The 15,278-nt window shown below is 37.1% G+C and overlaps 1 protein-coding gene across 1 annotated transcript in view; it reads left to right on the top strand.

Moving 5' to 3' along the window:
* LOC136839804 (uncharacterized) overlaps window positions 1-15,278 on the top strand; it is a 37,863-nt gene that overhangs the window by 6,179 nt on the left and 16,406 nt on the right. Inside the window, exon 2 of the mRNA XM_067106134.1 lies at window positions 11,295-11,410. Coding sequence (XP_066962235.1) covers window positions 11,295-11,410 — 116 coding nt within the window. The remainder of the gene's footprint in view (window positions 1-11,294; window positions 11,411-15,278) is intronic.

Below are 15,278 nucleotides of genomic sequence, written 5' to 3'. Positions count from 1 at the left end.
TTCAGTTATCTCTACAGTGTTGTAAATCGAGAGAGATCTCGAGAGAGAGAGAGAGAGAGAGAGAGAGAGAGAGAGAGAGAGAGAGAGAGAAAGAACAGGACTTTCACTTCTGACAGAATTCACTCTATTTTCTGCTTACATTTTCACCTCAAACAATGTTTTGTCTCTTTTACTTTGTTTCCATTCTATTTCTCTTCTCTCATGCATCCGTCTTTAACCCACTGTCTCCTTTTCCCTTTTACCCTTCTGTCTATGTTTTCCCCCTTATTTCATATTCCCTGAGTCCTTTCTTATGTTTGTTCATTCAAATTTGTGGTCGGTGTTTGACTCAAGATATATTATCCCCAACAGCATCTCTCATACATTGTTATTTGCGGCGTCTCTTAGGCGCATAGCTGCACCCACTTGATAACCTTTTACTTTTCGTCCATTCCTTCTTCCTTCTCCCGTCTTGCTGTCCAGCCACTCTAACTCCCTTCAGAAGAAGTTCAAGCGAAGATGCAATTCATTACTACCCTTATACAATTCTCCTTGTGTTTTAATAATTTCCCCTCATTTTTTTCCATTCATCTATTAATTTGTCTATTTATTTTATCTTTTTTAATAAGTGATCTCTTCTTTCCGTATTTCCCATTGCCTTCTGCTCCTTCTTTCTAACGAACTCCACAATATTCTTTGGGAGCTAGAATTTCAAGTCAACGGCCCCTTTGGTGGGCTTGTTAAATATGAACAGAGTTCGTCTTCACCTTAAGCGCCGAGTGGGTGAAAGTGCCCAAGTGCTTGGCCTTATAGCCAAAAATTTGCATAAATTAGTTATATATATACATGCCAATTAATTCCTCGTCCTAATGATATATCTGGTTTATCTAACTTAATTCCGACTCTTCTCTCGTGTTCGCATCTCTATAATCCATTTGATAAACATATTTAAAAATTATTCATCACACGGTTCGTCTGTTTATCATTTTCCTCAATTTCAAGGTTACGCCATACCTGTCTGTTTTGCTATCTTGGGCAACCCATTCACTATTTTTAGGACACCCCTCGATTTGGTCCGGTTCCCTCTTCACCCCACCCCCCTTATTTTCTGTTTTTTCCTCGACCCGTGCTTCCCCTTACAGTAACTCCTCCCCTCCCCCTCTCCCCCTACTTTTTCCCCTTTTCCACGACACTTCGCAAACCATTTTTAGTGTCGTCCCCCTTCCCTCATTCGCATTTTCCCTCCGTGTTCATTTCCTCCATTCACCGCCCCGTGCGCTCTAGAGAGTCCCCTCTCTCCGTTTTCCTTTCTCCCCATTTCCTCCTCCGCTCCCCTTTCGACTTCTCTCTCTCTCTGCCCTCTCTCCCCTCTCTCTCTTCCTTCCTTCCTTCGTAAACTTCTTCGCGTTCTGTTTTCGGTTTGGTTTCCATCATAGTCAACATTGTAGCCTATGTATTTGAAGTCTTTTTGTATTTTTGCTTTCAGTGTCGTCCTAGGCATCTCAGGAACTTTTTTTTTTTTTATTTAAACTTTAAAGCGAATGTTAACAAAAACGTTTTATCAAATGTTGCACCTAACACTAAATGAAACCTGCAACTGGACAATCGCATGCCATTTGAGGGCTACTGATCTAAGGGGGGCAACGGCTGCAAGGAATAGAAATAAAGCTTGAAATAGTGAGAGACAAACTCCTGTTTAAAAGCAGTAGGTCTGAATCGACTTTGTCAGGGGGAACAATGTTGAAACAAGTACAAAATGGGCTAAAGTATCTTCGGCGCAATCGAGTTTTCTGTACAGCGTATAATCAAGGCCACCGAAAATAGGTCTATCTTTCGGTGGTCTCGGTATAATGCTGTATGAGCCGTGGCCCATGAAACTTTAACCACAGCCCGGTGTTGGCTTGTCCGATATCGTTGCCAGAAGCACGATTATGGCTAAATTTAACCTTAAATAGAATAAAAACTACTGAGGCTAGAGGGCTGCAATTTGGTATGTTTGATGATTGGAGGGTGGATGATCAACATAGCAATCTGCAGGCTTCTAGCCTCAGTAGTCTTTAAGATCTGAGGGCGGACAGAAAAAGTGCGGACAGAAAAAGTGCGGACGGACAGACAAAGCCGGCACAATAGTTTTCTTTTACAGAAAACTAAAAACTCTCCGAGAGGGATCCTTGAAAACACAGGAGAGGATTATGATAAGTCGTACACAGATCAGCAGACGAAATGAGGTCTGGATTGTGGTAAACTAACTATCTGTTACTGGAATCCATTTCGGGCAACATAATACTCGCATAAGAGTCAACAGATTGTCCAGCTTCTCAAGTAATAATACTGAACTGGAAGAAGTACCTCATTTGAAACACGGTACAGTGGCAAGATTCTTCTCTCGTAACGTAAATATGTCACAATTCACATATGGAATCTACTCAGAACGACAGTTAGTACAGCCAACTTTTAGTAAATAATTTGAACAGGTCAGTCGGTGTCTTTCGTACAAATGAAGTAATAAATGTAATCTAGAATGTTGTCGTGTTTACAAATCAGCCACGATTATCATTGACATCAATCTCTTTCTCAGGCTGGTTTCCCATAGGAACCCTCTTAGGTTTATTAAGTCTGCTGACTATGTCCATAAGGATTTTCAGCTGAAAGTTTAAAGAAAGAAAGACACAGCACTATTATATATGTATATACTAGGTAAACACTGGCTACAGTGGCACAGTATAACTTAGGACTGTTAGGAATAAATAAATATATATATATATATATATATATATATATATATATATATATATATATATATATTATATATATATATGTATATATATATGTATATATATATATATTATATATATAAATATATACAAACATAATATACATATACATATATACATACATATACAACAACTGACCAATGGCATCGAACAAACCAATAAGCGAATCTTACCACGGTATCTAATAGGCAGAGGAAGGAAGGATTGAAAGCGAACCATCACAAAGCCATTTCCTCAAATAGCCTTGTTTTTTTTTCTTTTCTTTTCTTAACAGAGGCCCGCCCAAACCCCTGGAGGAGACGAGAGGAACCATAACTTCCTATTATGACAGACAGCCGGACACACCGCCGTCAGGAGAATTCGCAAAAATTCCTGTTTAAAAAAAAAAGAAACCGTCTCTTTCCTCCAATTCGCCGGACGCTGCTCGCCATGGGAATATGGCCGCTTTGTTCCCTTTCTTTTGTTTCGCTGCTTTTCTTCTTCGCTGCTTTTCTCTACGCTGGTCTTCCTGATTCCCTTTCGATATAATTTATATAAATATTCGGATCATGACTTCCAAGCTCTCTGCGACTGACGTCATGAGAGAGAGACAGAGAGTTCACCGGTTAGAAAAAAGTACATACATACAGAGGGACTTTCAGACCAGAGAGAGAGATTAAGAGAGAGAGAGAGAGAGAGAGAGAGAGAAGGATTAGAGAGATTTCACGTGGTTAGAAATAACCACATACATACAGAGGGACTTTGAGAGAGAGAGAGAAGAGAGAGAGAGAGGAGATTCACGAGAAAGAAATAACCAGAAATAAATTACATACTGAGGGACTTTGAGAGAGAGAGAGAGAGAGAGAGAGAGAGAGAGAGAGAGAGAGAGAGAGAGAGGAGGAGAGTTCCGGCGGTTAGAAATAATCACATACATACAGAGGGGACTTTGAGAGAGAGAGAGAGAGAGAGAGAGAGAGAGAGAGAGAGAGAGAGAGAGAGAGAGAGAGTTCAGAGAGTTAGAGAATAAGTTCACTGGTTAGAAATACACAGGGACTTTGAGACAGAGAGGGACTTTGAGAGAGAGAGAGAGAGAGAGAGAGAGAGAGAGAGAGAGTTCACCGGTTAGAAATAATCACATACATACAGAGGGGACTTTGAGAGAGAGAGAGAGAGAGAGAGAGAGAGAGAGAGAGAGAGAGAGAGAGAGAGAGTTCACTGGTTAGAAATAACACATATATACAGCGGGGAGAAACTTAGAGAGAGAGAGAGAGAGAGAGAGAGAGAGAGAGAGAGAGAGACTGGTTAGAGCGTTCACTGGTTACAGAAATAACACATATAGACAGAGGAGAAACTTAGAGAGAGAGAGAGAGAGAGAGAGAGAGAGTTCACCGGTTTGAAATAACCACATACAGTACATACAGAGGGGAGAAACTTTGAGAGAGAGAGAGAGAGAGAGAGAGAGAGAGAGAGAGAGAGAGAGAGAGAGAGAGAGAGAGAATTGTTAACAGGATTGAAAAAAAACATACAGCGTACGAAAATATGCAAAAAAGAACTGGATATAAAAATGTATCTCAAAACTGTCGTAACAGCTAACTAATTCGATTAAAAAACAAAACTTTATTTTACTAAAAATTCATCATCTTACTGAAAGTTAAATGTATGCCTTTGATTATGAGGACAATGCCTGCAATTGCTACACATCATTCTCAGTTGCTCCATTCAGCACCAAAAATACTGATTCTAATTTTAGATCAAAAGAAACTCAATTTTCTTTTGAAATCATGCAAACTTCTGCAGACACGTGTCGAAAGAGAAAGCTCTCGGAATGATATGAGATTTCTTGTGGTCTCATTCAGACGCTTTCAAATATCAAAACCGGCCAAGAAGCCTTTAGGACATCACTTTCATTAACAGTAAAGAATCAACGAAAGGAATGAAAATAGCAGAATGGATAAGTAGGTACGAAAAACACTAAAATATACGTTTTATGGAGATCTCTCATTAACCTGTGACTTAGTCTTTCGAGATAAATCATTATACGCTACAGTTTTAAAGCCACTTTATTATTACTGTACTATTCGGAAGACGATCCCTATTCACATGGAACAAGCCCACTACAGGGGTCACTGACTTGAAATTCAAGCTTCCAAAGAGTATTATGGTGTTCATCTGAAAGAAGTAAGAGGAAATAAAGGGAAAAACAGAAAGAGGAGATATCACTTATTAAAAAAAATAAATAAATTCATAGCTCAATAAATTATTCTTTCATTTGACTGCATCATATGAGGCAGTTTATTAGTAAAGAGTATTATATGAATTCATTTGTTTCATACAGATTTTATGCAACGTCCATTGAAATAAAAATTGTTTGCTATAATATGTATTACCATAGTGAAATTCATCATTTACCTTTTAATAAGCAACGCTATAACAGTCTACATAATTCTTGTTATGGAGAAAGGATTGATTGCTTAACCTATCGATACTAAATATGGCGTAGCAACGTCTAGGTCATTGACGCCGTGGTTATTGTTGTTGTTAATGTTTTTTACTAAGTCAATTTCCACGAACCGGCACGGGCTCTTTACTCATAATAGCGACCCATCTATGAAGGTAATAAAGTGGAGATGAATGAGAGCCTTCATGTGGACCTCTGGATCCGGTCCTTGTCGGTGGCAGAAATGTCTTTTGTTGGCCAAAAGACTTGGATCGCACTCCGGTATTCGTCGATGGGGAACACTGGGGTCTTTTGCCCAAAGCTTGGGTCACGGCGCCCTGGGAAGGGAAAACGTTAGATGGTGGCCTAAGATGGTATGAAAAGCTATTTGAAAATTCGAATGGAGCTAGGAGCTTTTGCCAATTTCTTTCTTTCTTGAAATCTTCAACTGAAAACCCTTATGGACAGAGTCAGCCTAATATAAACCCACGAGGGCTCCAAAGGGAAATCAGCATGCAGAGAGAGAGAGAGAGAGAGAGAGAGAGAGAGAGAGAGAGAGAGAGAGAGAGAGAGAGAGAGAGAGAGAGATCGACCTCAAATGGAATGACGAACTGTCATACGTACATAAGGAGATGAGATAGTTTAGGTATAATTGGATGAATATATGAAAAAGGAGAGAGAGAGAGAGAGAGAGAGAGAGAGAGAGAGAGAGAGAGAGAGAGAGAGAGAGAGAGAGGAGTTGTAAGAAAAGGTAATAAATGAATAAATATGAGGGAATAGAAAATAAAACCGATACACCTGAATTTCAGACGTCAACAGCAGCAGAGAGCAAGAATGAATTTCCTCCTCGCTTAAATATCGGGAGATCAGAAGATTCCATAACTGCACTAGGCGAACTATTCCACATTTTAGTTGTAGATAGAATGGAATATAGAATTTAGGCAAAAGGCCATGTGCTGGATCTATGAGGTCATTCAGCCTGTAACTGACGGTAAAAACGCCTGAAAGGTGTAACAGGAGGAACACCTCGCAGTTGCACTGTCAATCAATTGTTAGGAGAGGGTTGAGGAAAGTAAGAAGAGAGAAAGAGATTATGAACGGGGGTACACTAAAAGGAATGAAAGGGATTACAGCCGGGGGCAAATTTTCTTTTGTCGCCTAGTTAAAACTACCAACATAAGTACTATTAGTAAAGTTTGTTGAATGTTAGCATGTGTAAACATTAACCCCTTTCACATACAAATAAATGTAAAAAAATATCGCTTCCCTTAAACTCTGAGGTGCCCCTGGCTTCTTCAGGAAGATGTGGATCCTTGGGTTCCCTTGGTAAGCCCAAGAAGAGGCCCATTCTAGAGAACAGTGGCCTCGAGGGGCTCAAGTGAAGAGCCCAATAAGAGCGCCCATCGCCACCCGCCCCCCCACCCCCGGTGTGGGCAGGACCAGGGACCCAGCCCGCCCTCCGGAATGCCCAGAGAATGTTTTCTAATATTAAATTTGACTGGAAAATTCCTAGTTTAGTTCTCAGATGTTTTTAAGATGTCCAGTACAACTTCCAAATGATTTCTTCAATGCACTCTTTATTATGATAACTAAAATCGATTACGGCATAATTCAAGGAATCGATACGGAAGTAAGTATCGACATTTTTGAAGACCAATTAGAAAACCCTGCTCTAATACATAAAGGTTGGGAAATAATTAAAGTTTGGAACAGATCAGTGTAAAATAGAAATATAAAATGTTGGTGCAGAACACACCAATAAATATCTCGTAACATTTCTTACAACTTCTATATGTTTTCTAGGTTTGTCAGTATTAAGGACAGATGATAGCACGAAAGAAACATAACTAATGAGAAAAATCACTAATTGATTTATTTATTTTAGAAATGAAAACCTACTTCTCAAAAATAAGCATCGGTTTTAATTTAGGTACCATAAGAAATAAAATTTTCTTGCCATTGAACAGGCACATACATATAAAACACACACACACATATGAATATATATGTATATATATATATATATATATATATATATATATATATATATATATATTTATATATAAATATTTTATATATATATATATATATATATATATATATATATATATATATATATATATATATGTGTGTGTGTGTGTGTGTGTGTGTGTGTGCGTGTGTGTGTGTTGTGTGTGTGTGAGTGTGTGTGTTTGAGGCTATATGTATGTACCTGTTCGATGGCAAGAAAATTTTAATTCTTATGGTACCTAAATTAAAAACACTCTCTCTCTCTCTCTCTCTCTCTCTCTCTCTCTCTCTCTCTCTCTCTCTCTCTCTCTCTCTCTATATATATATATATATATATATATATATATATATATATATATATATATATATATATATATATATATATACATACACACAAGTACTTGTGTCTATTGGCCTTTCTCACAAGCACCCTTGAACTAAACGTCTCGTTTGTGTGAAGAGAAAGTAAGAAAAAAATTGACCTTTGTAACATAAGTGTGCTCTCATTAATGTCCCTCAATTGAGATCAAAGAACTCCAGAGAGAGAGAGAGAGAGAGAGAGAGAGAGAGAGAGAGAGAGAGAGAGATCAAATGTTGACGAATGATTGGATTATATGTTGGAGTCTAGGTATGATGGAAGGAACATTTGATAAAGGAGAGAGAGAGAAAGTCGAAGGTATGATGGAATATATATATATAGAGAGAGAGAGAGAGAGAGAGAGAGAGAGAGAGAGAGAGAGAGAGAGAGACAAGAGAGAGAGAGAGAGAATCAGAACAGGTTATATGTACATAAGGTGTATATATATATATATATATATATATATATATATATATATGTATATATATATATATATATATATATATATATATATATATATATATATATATATATATATATATATATATATATATATATATAATGGAGAGAGAGAGATCAACAACCGTAAATAGTGTGACGAACGGTTATATATGCTAAGGAGATGGGAGTCTAGGTATGATGGAAGGCCTATTTAAGAGAGAGAGAGAGAGAGAGAGAGAGAGAGAGAGAGAGAGAGAGAGAGATCAAATGTTGCGACGAATGATTGGATTATATGTACATAAGGAGAAGGGAGTCTAGGTATGATGGAAGGAATATTTGATAAAGGAGAGAGAGAGAAAGACGAACGGTTATATGTACAGGTGTGGTGTATATATATATATATATATATATATATATATATATATATATATATATATATATATATATATAATGGAGAGAGAGAGAGAGAGAGAGAGAGAGAGAGAGAGAGAGAGGGGAGAGAGAGAGAGAGAGAACCGTAAATCAAATGGTGTGACGTTATATGTACATAAGGTGTTATATATATATATGTATATATATATATATATATATATATATATATATATATATATATATATATATATATATAATAATGGAGATGGGAGTCGTAAATAGTGTGACGAACGTTTATATATGCTAAGGAGATGGGATAGGTATGATGGAAGGCCTATTTAAGAGAGAGAGAGAGAGAGAGAGAGAGAGAGAGAGAGAGAGAGAGAGAGAGAGAGCTCAACGACCTTAAATGGCGTGACGAACGGTTTCATATATATAAGTAGATGGGAGTCTAAGTGTGATGGAAGGAATATTTGGTAGAGAGAGAGAGAGAGAGAGAGAGAGAGAGAGAGAGAGAGAGAGAGAGAGAGAGAGAGAGACATGCGCTGTTAATCCTCTTAACCAATTAGGATACAGGATTAGGGCGACAGATATTGCTCTCCGATCCTTCATCATCACCTGACATAGGGGATTAGAATCTAAGTTTGAGGGTCGCCGCTACTGACAGTTAGTTCCTATTAATCTGGAAGGTGTCGCTGAGTAATCATGATTAGAGAGAGAGAGAGAGAGAGAGAGAGAGAGAGAGAGAGAGAGAGAGAGAGAGAGCTAATCGTGTGACGAACTGGTATAGACATGAGGAGACGGGAGTTCAGGTATGATGGGACGAATAGATGATAAAAAAGAGGAAATGAGAGAGAGAGAGAGAGAGAGAGAGAGAGAGAGAGAGAGAGAGAGAGCGAGAGAGAGAGAGAATGACCTCAAATGGCGTGAAGAATTGCTGTAGTTACAAAAGGAGAGAGGATAGTTCAGGTATGCTGGGAGGAATATATGATAAATGAGAGGAGATGGGAGTCTAGGTATGATGAAAGGAAATATTTGAGAGAGAGAGAGAGAGAGAGAGAGAGAGAGAGAGAGAGAGAGAGAGAGAGAGAGAGAGAGAGAGAGAATGGCCTCAAATGGCGTGTGATGAATTGCTATACGTACAAAAGGAGAGAGGATAGTTCAGGTATAGTTGGAGGAATATATGATAAATGATAGGAGATGACGAACTCTCATGCGTACAGAAGGAGACGGGATAATTCGGGCATGACGGAAGGAATATCGGATAATTTGAGAACATGAAAGTAAATATAAAAAAAGAGCTTTCTTACGATGCTTCAAACGAAAGCGGAATACTTTCTAAATTCTGAGAGAAATGTGCAGCGCATGAAGGACATGTTTTATCAGGAAATGAAAGGGAGGAAATGTCTCTCCCGTTCCAAGAAGTTTGACTCCGAAACGGAAAATGAAACTTGAGATACTGAGGATATTAAAAGATGCCATAAAGAGATGCGTCTCCGGAGATGACGCCTCAAAAATCATCAGTGGAAATCTAAGTGAATTTAAGAAAATATAAAAACAAGTAAAAAATGGGCAGAAGTCTCTTCGTCGCAACGGAGTTTTCTGTGCAGCCGCTACAGCGTACAATCAAGGCCACCCAAAATAGATCTATCTTTCGGTGGTCTCAGTATAATGCTGTATGAGCCGCGGCCCACGAAACTTTAACCACGGCCCGGTGGTGGCCTGGCCTATATCGTTGCCAGATACACGATTATGGATAAATTTAACATTGAATAAAATAAAAACTACTAAGGCTAGAAGGCTGCAATTTGGGGTGTTTGATGACTGGAGGGTGGATGATCAGCATACCAATTTGCAGACCTCTAGCCTCAGCAGTTTTTAAGATCTGAGGGCGGACAGAAAAATTGCAGACAGAAAAAAGTGCGGACGGACAGACAAAGTCGGCACAATAGTTTTCTTTTACAGAAAACTAATAAAAATTGGAATATATCAATCGAAGTAAAGAAAAAAAAACTAGAAATAAATGAAAAAAAATTATAAACCAATCGAAATAACAAACAATTAGGAACTACAAAACTCTGAAAATTTTAATTTCTCTTCCAAACTCTCGAAGGAGAAGAAAATTTCTTCCCAGTTCGTAAAGTACAAAAAAAAAAAAAAAAAAATCCAAAAACTTTGAAGCCGAGGAGAAAAAAAAATGTAACCCTCATTTCCTGTGGAGAAAGAGGAAGAAGAAGAAGAAGAAGAAGAAGAAGAAGAAGAAGAAGAAGAAGAAGAATCTTAACCACTCCAAAATGGGAGTCATTTGTTGACATAGCATTAATGCAAGCGCGCGTTCCCTTTAGTAGTTAACTCTTCGAAGACCAGACTGAGGGGATTTGCAATATTGTAATACATAAGGCAAGGGGAATTACTATGTATCTCACTCACTTGCAACCGGATATCCAGTGTCCTTTGTGTACGTGAGAATCACAGTGGTTTTAGCGTTTTATTATTATTATTATTATTACTTTATTATTATTATTATTATTATTATTATTTTATTTAAAACATGAATAGTGACTTAGTGATAATAATAATAATAATAATAATAATAATAATAATAATAATAATAATAATAATAATATTATTATTATTATTATTATTATTATTATTATTATTATTATTATTATTATTATTATTATTAGAATAAATGAAGGCATTAACTCTTAATGTTAGTTAGCACTGTGACCTTGTGAGGGTCCAGGACAAAACATTCTGCAAGACTACTAATTATAAACATACTTTTCGTATTATAAAGAAACTGTCCATTTTGTTAGTGAACGATTTTGGCAATATCTTACGAAGGAACCGACGACCTTAATGATGACGATTAACAATTGAAAGTACTTATGCTTTACACCTATATGTATAAATTTCTGACTCACATCACGATCGAACCTAGTTCGTTCAGTTGCAAGAAGAGACCGCTGCCAACCAAGCCACACAAGTCATAGAAGAAGTAGGAACCGAAGTACCACTGTACCTAAGGCAACTGAAAGACCTGGGTTCGATCCTGATGTGAGTCAGAAATTTATTTCTGTTCCACACGTGATTGTGTGTTGCTTATTTTATATATATATATATATATATATATATATATATATATATATATATATATATATATATATATATATATATATATATATATATATATAGATAGATAGAGAGAGAGAGAGAGAGAGAGAGAGAGAAGGTAAATAAATAGGTGATAAGGATTTTACGAAGCGCTTAAAAATTCAGATTTTTCCTCTCTTTCTCTCTCTCTCTCTCCATATTTCGGCGTAATGGAGACAGATAAAGGAGCGATATAGAGAGAGTCTTTGGTAGGATGCTAATAATGGGGAAATAACGAGAATTTAATGGAAAAGAAGACAATGAATCGAGAGGGGCGTGAAGGCTGGGATGGGATGGGGTCGTTTAACGGGAGAGGACCTTAAATCACCTCTCTCTCTCTCTCTCTCTCTCTCTCTCTCTCTCTCTCTCTCTCTCTCTCTCTCATTTGCGCTGTTCTATTGTTTCATTAACCTAAAGTGAGAATAAGTTTCTGCATGTCTCTCTCTCTCTCTCTCTCTCTGTATATTTATATATATTCATATATATATATGTATATACATGCATATATATATACATATATACATACATACATATACATACATATATATATATATATATATATATATATACATATATATATATATATATATATATATATATATATATATATATATATATATATATATATATATATAACAGGGGGTAGTATTCACCACCAGCGATCCTATATAAATTAGCTTCCCCCTGTAGGGTATAAAATCTGCTCAACGGGAAAACATTCAGAAGTCTGTAACAGGCTAGACGAATAATCCTGCTCCTTTTTGTTGAACACCTCAACCACTTCACGTGGGAAGACACGGTCTCAATGGTGCACTGATGTAGAAAAATGGAAATTCTAATTTTCTGTAGCAATTTCATTCAGACATTTAAGGGTTCTATTAAAGAACTCGTCCTGCAATTCTTCTGAATAACACTAATACTGGTCCGCTGGTATGGCGATTAGCGTCGTGGCATCCCGCTCAGATGTCGCGGGTTCGCGTCTTCCACAGGGCGATGAAAAATCACAGGCTCTGCACCATGATCCGTTACTGCTGCAGTGTGGGGACTGCGGGAGGAGTTTGAAACCAACAATCTTTGGAAGCTTCAATTTCAAGTCAATGGCCCCTGTGTGCTTGTTCCATGTGAATAAGTTTCATTTAATGAAATAATAATAATAAATAATAATAGCGTATGCTACATTAAAAGTTAAAACATACCTCTCTCGAAAACTGAGCGATGCAATATTGTACCACGTTTTCCTAGCAAATGAAATCGTTTTTCAATCTTTTTGCTTCAAAACGGACTCTCAGCACAAAGAATATTTTGATATTCATTGTCAGATTACATGATAGAGTCACACGTAAACGTTGATGAAAACAGCTTTGAAGTTGACAAAGTAACGGAAACTAATATACTCACTTTAGGACGAGGGAAAAAAAATCCTTTTAAAAGTCACCAGAACGGAATACACTGAGAGTAAAGCGAATTTTCCTAGCTAGGAGAACTGAATTAAGCCTTCGTTTTAAAACCCTTTATTAATTTGAATACATTACTCATGCCAACTCAACCAGTATCTTAAATATTTTAAAAACTATAATGAAACCAAGATTTGCAACAAAATCTAACGTTAAGGGACAAATTTGCTTATTCATTCCCCTCCAAAGATTTAAAGGTGACGCCTAATATCATCTTCAAATATAAAGTTTAGGATTCGTGCAACAAACACAAATGAGCACTGAATGGATGGAAGACAGAATTTAGGCCAAAGGTCAAGCGCTGGGACCTCAGATGAGGCCATCCCGCGTTGAAAAGGAAACTGAGAGTTGAGAGGTTTGAAAGGTGTCACAGGAAGAAAACCTCACAGTTGCAATTGATGGGAAAGGGTTCCCGTAGGGGGAGTGCACCTTACGTGGTGCACTGTAGACATTACTGAAGGTTCTTTGCAGCGTCCCTTCGGCGCCTAGCTGCAACCTCTTTCATTCCTTTTACTGTACCTCCGTTCATATTGTCTTTCTTCCATCTCGCTATCCACCCTCTCAAATCAAATATTTCATTGCGTAACTTCGAGGTTTCCTCCTGTTACACTTTTCAGACCTCCCTACTCTCAATTTCCTTTCCAGCGCTGAATGACCTCATAGGTCCCAGTGCTTGGCCTTCGGCCTAAACTCTATACTCAGTTCAATTCAACTCAATTCGATAGGAGAGGATGGAAATAAAAATGTACGAAAGAGAATACGAACGGAGGTACAGTAAAAGGAACGAAAGGGGGTTACAACTAAGGACCGAACGCTGCCAAGAACCTTAAGTATTGACTACATTGCATGCACGAAGTGCACTGAAGGCACTACCCACTACGGGCCAAATGAGCACAGAAATTGGGTGAAAAATAAATAACCAAACTCAACCATAACTAAAAAGGGTGAAGGTTAAAAACCAAACAATTTAATCAAACGCCATTTTGCTCGTCGTTGACCACTGGTATTGTGACACCAGTTGTTCACACCTATAAATCAACCAAAACTCAAAGATTCTTAGGTGTCTTACATAGGCTGCCATCTAACAGGAAACTACACTTAGTACCTATTAAAATATGACAATTTATATCTGTACATTTCCTTTTTCATGGTGGCTTTCTCCTACAAAAAAATGTATATATATATATATATATATATATATATATATATATATATATATATATATATATATATATATATATATATATATATATATATATTAATAGAAATAAAATTAAAAAGTTACTTTTGAAAAACTATAAAAGTGTAAAAAAAAACATTCCAGAGATTTAATGTTAGTGTGAGAGTTAATTTCCGTTTCTCCCAAAAAAACAAAAACAAAAAAAGGGTGAGTACCAGTGTATCTACCTTTATAACTCCTGCATTTTAAAACTTCAGAAAAATTCTAAAACGCTCAAAACAAAACAAAAAAATCAAGAGATTTAATGTTAGTGTGAGAGTTAACTCGCGTTTCTCTTAAAAGAAAGAAAAAAAAAACAAAAACAAAAACAAAAAAAGGGAGTCCCAATGTAACACCCTTGATAACCCCTGCATTTTAGAACTTTTGAGAGAGGCAATTACAGCTGGAACTTAACGAATTTCCTCCGGGAAGGTAATTACTGTGAAACAATTTCCATAAGAAACGCGAGAGCCGGTATTTTGCGATCGGATAAAGGGAGGGAGAGAGAGAGAGAGAGAGAGAGAGAGAGAGAGAGAGAGAGATACCAACGCACACATAGGTATACAACTAGAGAGAGATTCAAACGCACAGATACATACACAAAGAGAGAGAGAGAGAGAGAGAGAGAGAGAGAGAGAGAGAGAGAGAGAGAGAGAGAGAGAGAGAGAGAACGGAATACTCATTTGAATAAGTCGAATAGTTTTCCTATATTTGTGACGTTCATCCATTCCGATGCAAATATGGAGAAGCTCATGAGAAAACGACTTCCTTTTTCGCAGCTTCTTCTTACCTTCTTTTGATACGCCGCTCGGCAGAGCTTCTATTAGCAATTCCACGCTGGATTCTCTCATCGTTCTCGAAATGATTTGGATACATAAGATGTATATGTGGGGTTTTTATGCTGCCCTTGGGAGTGAATCGTAATATATATATATATATATATATATATATATATATATATATATATATATATATATATATATATATATATATATATATATATATATATATATATGTTTATTTTTGTTAGGTGTTTTGAGAGAGAGAGAGAGAGAGAGAGAGAGAGAGAGAGAGAGAGAGAGAGAGAGAGGTGACGAAA

The sequence above is a fragment of the Macrobrachium rosenbergii genome, chromosome 6, assembly GCF_040412425.1.
Source record: "Macrobrachium rosenbergii isolate ZJJX-2024 chromosome 6, ASM4041242v1, whole genome shotgun sequence".
NCBI lineage: Eukaryota > Metazoa > Arthropoda > Malacostraca > Decapoda > Palaemonidae > Macrobrachium > Macrobrachium rosenbergii.
Note: the sequence above shows the minus strand (reverse complement) of the source record. Positions and strands in the feature narration are given on the sequence as shown.